At 44.6% G+C, this 9,140-nt stretch overlaps 1 protein-coding gene across 1 annotated transcript; it reads right to left on the bottom strand.

The window, feature by feature from the left end:
* Positions 1-3,401: 3,401 nt before the first annotated feature.
* AWAT1 (acyl-CoA wax alcohol acyltransferase 1) lies at positions 3,402-8,788 on the bottom strand. The gene is made up of 7 exons (XM_077774980.1): positions 8,713-8,788; positions 7,725-7,832; positions 7,385-7,455; positions 6,307-6,511; positions 5,451-5,622; positions 3,741-3,887; positions 3,402-3,615 (listed from the first exon to the last, which is right to left on the bottom strand). Exons 1-7 carry the CDS (start codon positions 8,786-8,788, stop codon positions 3,402-3,404), a joined length of 993 nt encoding a protein of 330 aa, XP_077631106.1.
* Positions 8,789-9,140: the final 352 nt, after the last annotated feature.

Below are 9,140 nucleotides of genomic sequence, written 5' to 3'. Positions count from 1 at the left end.
TTTCCACCAAGGCTTCTCCCAATTTGATAGACTCCAAAATCAAATCAGCCACTTTATATCACCAGCAGCCTTCTCTGCGATGTCAAGGCGTTTGAACTTTATCTTGTAGACCAGCATTTGCAAGACTGTATTTAGAGAAGCCCCAAGTGTTCCATGAGATGGTAGTAAATGTTATTTGAAACAAGTGTCCCATTGTCAGGTAAGTTTGGAGAATGTTAGCTACTCCCTCTTGGATAGTCACAATGTCCATTAGTGTAGTTAGGATTCGGAAAATATTTCAGGAAATACTGAAATTAAACTTTGTTTAATCCAGCATCTCCCACAGTTACTTAAACCACCTAACCATTTTTTTTCTGTGCAATATTTATTAACTTTGATGGGAGATTAATGGTACCCAGAACATAATTCAGGATATGCGGGGAGAAGCCCTGTACAAACAAACAAACAAACAAACAAACAAACAAACAAACAAGGCTTTTAAGCAGAGCACTAACAAGCTAATGTTACACATTAGCAAGAGCACTCTGACACCAGTGTGATGAATGGATTGATTAGAGAGGACTTTAGTAGAAGGAATGGCAATTGTCGAGGAATGTTGGTGAGGGCTTTGACTAGATTGTGACAGTGGAGAAGAGAAGAGGACATGTTGGATTAATATTAAGGTGGTAAAATTAATAAGGCTTGACAATAAAATGTGAGAATAGGAGGGGGAAGATGTTTCACCTGCTATTGGGTATGTTGATGTCAAAAATGTTTGTTAAAGATTGGTAAGTTGGATATATTGGCTTTGAGGGAAATCACTTATGAGTGAAATCTGGGTTAGAAATAGATATTTTAGACTGAAACAGTATAAAGTGAGAGAACAGGCTGGGACACCAAAACTGAGTATTTTAGGGTTAAGGAAAGGAAAAAACCCTAATCTAAAATTTCCCCTTTTTTTCCACTTTATTGATATATAACTGACATATAACATTGGGTAAGTTTAAGGTGTACAACACGATGATTTGATATACATGTAAATTGCAAAATGATAACAATAAGGTTAGTTAACACATCCATCACCTCACATAATCACAAAAATTTTTTGGTGAGAACATTTAAGATCTACTTTCTTAACAATTTTCCAGTATATAATACATTATTGTTAATTATAGTCACCATGCTGTACATTAGATTCCCAGAACGTATTCCTCTTATAACTGGAGTTTGTACCCATTGACCAACATCTTCCCATTTCCCCCATTCCCTAGCCTCTGGCAATCACCATTCTATACACTGTTATTTTGAATTTGGCTTTTTTTCCTACATGTAAGTGAGATCATACAGCGGTTGTCTTTCTCTGTCTGACTTATTTCACCTAGTATAATGCTCTCAGGGTCCATGCACATTGGTGCAAATGGCAGGATTTCCTTATTTTTATGATGAATAATATTCTATTATATTCCACATCTTATTTATCCATTCATCTGTCAATGGATACTTAAGGTGTTTCCATGTCTTGGCTATTGTAAATAATGCTGCAAAGAATATGGGGATGCAGATATCTCTTTGAGATAATGATTTCACTTCTTATGGATACCCAGATGTAGGACTGCTGGATCACAAGGTAGCTCTACTTTTAATTTTTTGAGGAATCTCCCTACCATTTTCTATAGTGGCTGTACCAATCTACATTCCCACCAATAGTGCAAGAGGATTCGCTTTTCTTCAAATTCTTGCCAATACTTATCTTTTGTATTTTTGATAGTAGTCATTCTAACAGGTATGAAGTAATATCTCATTGTGGTTTTGACTTGCATTTCCTTGATGATTAGTGATGTTGAGCATCTTTTTATGTACCTGTTGGCCATTTGGATGTCTTCTTTGGAAAAATGTCTATTTAAGTCCATTGCCCACTGTAAAATCAGATTATTTGATTTTTTGCTATTGAGTTGTATGGGTTTATAGATGGTCTTTTATTTACTTTTTTAATGTTTTATTTATTTCTGAGAGAGAGAGAGAGAGAGAGAGAGAGAGAGAGAGACTGCGTGAGCAGGTGAGGGTCAGAGAGAGAGGGAGATACAGAATCCGAAGCAGGCTCCAGGCTCTGAGCTGTCAGCACAGAGCCCGACGTGGGGCTCGAACCCACGAACCATGAGATCATGACCTGAGCCGAAGTCGGACGCTTAACTGACTGAGCCACCCAGGCGCCCCAAGAAAACTTTTCAACAGAACTTAGTAAGACTTTACAATATAGGTATAAAGTGGATTCCCCCGAGTAGACTCTTAGGATGGTAGCAAATACCTTGGTATTATGGTGTTAGGGGACTATCGTGAGGACAAGGTGACCTATGTGAAATGCCTCTGCCAAATGAAAAGTAATCCTGAGTAAGTTGCTTTTGATCTATCTGAAGAGCATGCTTGTATAACTTAGTGGTGTGGAGATAAGGTAAGCCTTTTTCTTTGGAGATAGCCGATTACTACCCAAAAACCTGTACATGAATGTTTACAGCAGTGTTATCCCTAGTAGCCAAAAAGTGGAAACAACCCAAAACCCAAAACTGGTGAATGTATAAAAACTGCTGTGTATACATGCAGTGAAATATTATTCAGCCCTAAATAGAATGAAGTAAAGATACATACTACAACATGGGTGAACCTTGGACACATTATGCTAAGAGAAAGAAGCCAGTCCTAAAAACCCACATAGTCTATTATTCTGTTTATATGAAATGTTCAAAAGGCAAATAGAGACAGGAAATAGATTAGTGGTTGCCAGGGGCTGGGAGAGATAAAGGAATGGGGAGTGTCTGCTAATGTGCACTGGCTTTCTTATTTGGGGTGCTGAAAAAATGTTCTAAAATCAGTGGTAATGGGGGGCACCTGGGTGGCTTAGTCGGNAAAAATCTTAAAATAAAATAAAATAAAATAAAAATAAAATAAAATTAGTGGTAATGGTCGCACAATTCTGTGAATATACTAAATACCACTGAATTTTACACTTTAAACAGGTTAAATTTATGGTATGAAAAAAAATCCCAATTAAAAAAATGCATTATGACAAAATACCAATAACAACAAGAGAGGTGGGTACTCAGGTTGTTTGGCTATCGTTTCGGTCCTTCAGGACCTGGGGGGTTGGGCTCAGGGAGGAAAGCCAGTAGGGGACGAAGCAGGAAGCTTGCCTGTGCCTAGCGTGCTCGTGGCTGGACCTAAGGGGCCTCAGGATGCCTCCTTTTGCAGAAAGACTGAGTGAAGCCCCTCAGGACAGCAACTACAAGGGCTTTGGGTCAAGGAAGGAATACCTAATGTCCTCCCCTACTACACATTGCCTTCCCTTATCTCCTTTTAGCCCTGTTTTGGTTAGTAGCAAATGAGTCTCTTCTCCAAGGCACATGCTCTTGGCCATGCAGCCCATTTATTCACAGGAAAAGCAGCTTTTGAGTCTCTGAACAGCCATACTGGGTCTTATGCTGGTCAAACAGTTTGCACAGGGCATCCATATAGAGTGCATGGTATTTTTCCACCATTTCCTGGCTTGGTTTTTCAATTTTGGGCAAGGGCAGAGGCTCCCCAACTGCCAAGAGAGATGGGAAAAGGAAAGGGGCAAGTGTTAGAATCTTCTCTTCCTTTAACCTCCTTCTCCTTCCCTGGGCTTGATCCTCTCACATGCCAATCCAGCTCCCAGATTCTCCCTCTCTGTTGCCCTTTTCTTTGGTGGGGGGTGGGAGGGAGGGCTGAGGTTGAGGTCAAGGAAGAGCTGAGGTGGNCCATAGAAGACACAAAAATAGAAACCAAAGATACCGCGGAAGCGCCTCTGGAACTTGTACATCCAGCTGTCCTTATGGAATACCACCTGATCATATACCTCAGTTTCTCCAAAAGTGAAGGTAGGGACCAGATGAGCCCTGAAGGAAAACCTCAATTTATTTCTCAAATACAGGCTAGTGTGAGAACCGCCCAGGAAGAACATTTGTTCCTGGCCAGACTCCCATGTATATAAAATCCCTGTAACATAAAGCATTTCTTCTTGCACTAAACAAGGCTCCCATATTTACTGTCTGTTGTCTTGAAATTTTCAAGGCCAGTGAGAATGCTATCTCTGGGCCAGGATCACAAGGGCAAGATATGCAGATGTAGGGAAGGATGAGGGGTTTGGACAGGGATCCCCAGAAATCCACATCATGGAAAGAAAAGCTTCCAGGAGGTGTCATGTAGGGAAGTACCTGACTCTGTTTCTACTAGTAGGAAGCATAGAGAAGATGATGATGCTATTGAACAGATGCATATATATGATATGCCCCTCACCCACAGCGACTATGCATAAGGTATTCTGCCCTTGAGATTAGAGCAAAAGAAGGTTGTTTTCCTCTCAGGCCATCTGAATCCACCCTGACAGTGCCCTAGATACAGAATCAGGCTCCTTAAGTCTTCCTGTGAGAGAAGAGTAAAGAGAGCATAGTCTGTCTTACATCTTTGCGAGTTATTAGTAGCTCTCAGCACTCTAACATATGTTACCTTATTGGCTCCTCACAGCAGAAAATGTGCAGGGCACAGTGGGGGGTTATTTTCTTTATCTTACAAATCCAGAAGCCCAGGTTCTGAAGGGGAAAGGTCACCCAAGCAGTCAGTGAGTGGCAGGACCTGGACTAGAACCCAGGATTCCTTCCTCCCAGCCCAGAACTCTCTCCCCTACATTCTGCTCCAAACTGATGGACAACGCACTCAGGCAAGGTCCTTAGAGGAACTACTTCCCTTTTCTCTGAGTCTGCAATAGGACAATTGCAGTGGCCTGGCCTGTGTCCAGTGGGCTGGCCCCTTGATCTGATGGTGCACCCCACAACCCCGGCTTAGGGCACCCAAGTTCTTTACCTCCTCTCTCTATCCCCAAGTTAGAGTGGCTGATAATTATCCACCACTTACTGTGTGCCAGACACATGTAGGTGTTTTAGGTGGATAACTTCATTTAAGCCCCACAACAACCCTATGGAGTGGGTAAAATTATTAGTAGCCACATTATGAAAATGAAAACACCAAGACTCAGAATGGTTAAGTAACCTGTCTCAAAGTGCAAAGTAAATTTTGGAGCCAGGATTTCAAATCAGGCCCCCTGACTTCAGATTCTATGCACATACTCACCATACTGTGCTGCCCCTTGCACGTGCGATTAAAAAACAGATGTAGGTATCGCTATAGATAGAGATGATATGGACATCATCTGTATACTAGGGAGCCCTAGCCAAGCCCCCTGATAATGAATCTGGGTTTTCTGGTTTGGCTTCCCGAGAATTGGTCTAGCGAGGTCAGAAGGAAAGGATGATGTAAACCTTTCTAAAATTCTATGGCTGTCTCCTCTATGCGCTAGTAAGTTCCATGAAGGCAGGACTCATGTATGATTCATTTTGGCATCACTTACCAGGTCATGCTGCTCAGAGAAAGAAACCCACCCTTGCCCTGGGAGGAACACCTACCCATGCTGTAGGGCTGTGCGCACAAATCCCTTGCGCTTCTGGAGGATGAGGGTGGTGGTGTTGGGCACACTTTGCAGGGCCTCTCCCACACCTCCCACTACGATGCCCACGAGGTTGCCAGGGCCATGGCTTAGCAGGTAGTCGATGGCTGGCTGACTCACAGAGCATACACCTGAAGAGAATCAAGGAGCAGAGAGAGGAGCAAAATAAGGAGGGGGGAAATGGCTGAGACAGAATACCCTCTGCTCTACTCCTCATCGTGTGCCCTCTATTCCTATGAATCCTAGGAGGAGAGTCAGTGAGATGGGACAAAGGGTGTGGAGAAATGAAGGCTATGGGCACACCCAACATGTTTCACTTTGAGGCAATATCTCCACTTAGTAGGAGGCACTGGGTCAAAACTTTAGTAGGAAGGTTTCCAGTGGGATAATCAGAAGGACTTTCTGAATCCCAACTATATAATCTTACGTTTTTCTTTTCCTCTATTGCCAACAAATAGCAAAAGTTATTCTTTACTGACCATATACTCTGTGGCGAGCACTATATTGAATGCTTTACTTGTATTATCTCATTTAGCCATCACACCACATCTGAAGTTGGATTATTATCATCAGCATCATGTTATAGATGAGGAAACGGAGACCAATATGGGTCCGGTAGCTTGCCCAAGACCACACAGTAGGTGGCATAGCCAGGATGCAAACCCAGACAGTTTAGCTCCAGAACATGCTTTTAACTACTATGCTATGATGGGAGTCAGTGAGAGGTGGTTGAGAGGTAGGGAACGGGGCTGAAAAAGGTACATCTCTCAGCAAAGAAATGGGCCAGGAGCTCCAGTAAGTATGGTCAGAAGTACCTTTGGCCATGAGGTACTCCCTGACAAAGGGGATCTTGAAGAACCAGGACAATGTGGCTAAGTGGGGAGTGATGCCTGGGAAGATCTTCGAGAAGCCTGTGGCCTCAGTGCAGAAGTTGCAGAAGGCTCCAAAGGTCAGGAGGCCATGAGGGTGAACCCCCATGAGGTAGTTGTGCTCAGGTGACAGGTCTTTTGTCTTCTGGATCTGCCACCATGGAAAGAAGAGTCAGAGGTGGTGGAATGAGATTACATGAAGAAGCAAGCATGAAGACAGTTCAGGGATCAGGGCGCTCTCTAAAGCAGAGCTTTTCAACAGATAGGCAACGAGTGGGTTTCAGGGGCCATGATATTAGTCTCCTCAGCCCCTGGAAATGAGGTAGGATCCAGGGCAGCTAGAACTGCTGAGCTTCTTGCCTATGGCTGCGGTACTTTCGGCCATTTATCTCAGTGCACTTCATGCATGGTATCATTTTGTCTGAGTGCTGCTATGTGAAAAAGTCAGCTCTAAAAATCGGGCAATGTTTGTTGTCTACTCCAAAAGATGCTCAGTATAGCAGTACGTTTCTAGAACCTCTTCCTGATATTTTCTCCCCCCAACCCCTTCCAGTTTCTGCCTAAGTAACTTCTATTGAGCTTTGAAAACCCTGCTTGAATATCACCAAGTCTGTGAAGCTCTTTCTTGCCCCTCATCTGAATTACTTGTGTACCTCGCACCAAATCATAAATATATACTCGTCTGTCCTCATTAGATGTGGGCACCTTGATGACAGATTGCATCCTACTCACTTCTCTGTACCCTAGACATGTGGCACAAGGTAGGCTTCCAATCAATATTTGTTAAACTGAACTGTTTTTGCATTTCTGCCTGTGTTTTCTCGTAGGTCATGCCAAGGGTGTCCAAAGTATGCTAGCAGAGTAGCGAGTATCCAGTAGCTATAGCTATTGAGTCCTGAAGAATGTCTAGTCTGCGTGGAAACTTCTCTGGTATGCTCATTTTCCTTATGGCCAACCCTAATTATTTGGCATGAATGCCTAGTATTTTGGGAACTGTGGGAGATGCTGCAGAAGAGACACTTACCATAATGGGGAAATAGTCCCTGATATGGGTCCAGGCGCACCATTTCCTTACCCAGGCTGAACGCCTGCCACCTGAGACAGAAATATCAGTAGGGGATGGTGTCTGTCTTGCCAACCCCATCCCTCCCGCTCACCCAAGGCTTTCCGAACAGTGCGGAGAGACCATGGCTCTGCTAGACAGGTGGAAAAGGAAGAGACCCCAAGATGGTCCTGACTGGCCCAGTTCCTGTGGCTCTGAGAACTTGGATAAGAGGCCTGTGGCACGGTGAGTGGGACTCCCTGGTAACAGGTTAAGGTGGAACATTCTTAGGCCCTGTGCCCTCTAGGTCCATGAGTCTTACCTTTCTCTGGGGTCTTCCAGTCCAGGAAAAACCAGGCAAAGTAAAGCACTGGTAGTGGCCACAAGCATGTAAACAGCAGGTAAATGGAAAATGGCTGCAAGATCCAAACTGATGAGGGAGCAGGTCAGACCAAATTTGTGCTGCCAGCAGAACTTGGCCACATACATCCCCATTAAGGACTCTCCAAACTACCCAGGCCCCTGGTCCTGGCCTTCTGCACAGTCCAACTCCTGGACATCCAGCATCCCTGTGCACTTGCTCCCTTGCCCACTTACCATTCCTCTACTCCTGCTCCGTGCCTGCCACCAGCTCTCCCCTGCCTCCTGCTCCCATTTCATCCGCCATTGTTTCCTTCTTATCTCCTATCTCCTTTGTATCCATTATTCCTGAACCCTTACGAAACCGTCATCCTTTCTTGCCTATATACTGTGCATGTCGCGCCACACCCTGCCCACTCAGCGTCTGCATCCTTATACTGTTTCCCATTCACTATTCTTGTCTTCTTGCCCACTCATCATTCCTTCAATATCACCATCTCCCCACATGCTACCATCCCCACTCCCCAGACTGGAAAATTCTATGGTTTAAACACAGGCTACACTTCTCCGAGTCGGTAATTCTAATTCTTTCTCTGGTCCACTCTCCATGCTTCCTTACGATCATGGACACATCATATGCCTATTCCCTGGGCCTTACTTCCCCTCTCCAGATAGTGAGGGTTAAGAAGTGGTTAAAATTAGCTGGTTCTACTCATATCCATCATGACCCTGTTCTACCCCTCTGCCTGTTCTGTCTCCCGTGGCTCTATGTCTTCCTTCTCCCGGGCACTCGTGGAACTTGAGACCCCTTGGCTTTACTCTGTGGTACCATCATCTGAGATGATCACAGGTTAGAGACGAGACTTCCCAATGAGCATGAAACTCGCCCCAGACCTGGCCCCGGCCTCTCATTTTGCCTTCTTGCCGTGAGGTCTTGGATCAGTACTCACACATGGCAAGGTAGCTCAGGGGCCACTGCAGAAGCATCAGACTCTGGAGGTACTTAGGCTGCTTGAAATAAGGCATGACTCTCAGGAGCCTGAGGAAGACAAAGATCCCTCTTCCGGCCAGTGGTGCCACCAGCCTCTGGAAGCTCGCTCGACAGTGACTGCCTATGAGCAGACGGATTTCTACCTGCCTTCTCCCTTCCTTTTCCTGCCCCACACCTACGACCCACTGCAGGGGGCAGGCTTTGGAGATCAGGGACTGCCCTATCAGGTCTGAGTCCTGGGCCCTGGCCACTTGCCCTTTGACTCATTCTTGAGATTATTAAAACATCAGGATTAAGAAAGGTAAGAAGGACTGTCATCTAGTCTGAGTGACTCAGAGATGAGGGAAATACCTTTCACAGGCAACTCAGATTGCAGAGGTTGTGGTC

The sequence above is a fragment of the Crocuta crocuta genome, unplaced genomic scaffold, assembly GCF_008692635.1.
Source record: "Crocuta crocuta isolate KB4526 unplaced genomic scaffold, BGI_CrCroc_1.0 scaffold394, whole genome shotgun sequence".
Taxonomy (NCBI): Eukaryota; Metazoa; Chordata; class Mammalia; order Carnivora; family Hyaenidae; genus Crocuta; species Crocuta crocuta.
The sequence above is the reverse complement of the archived record's forward strand: the minus strand, read 5'-3'. Positions and strand labels throughout refer to the sequence as shown.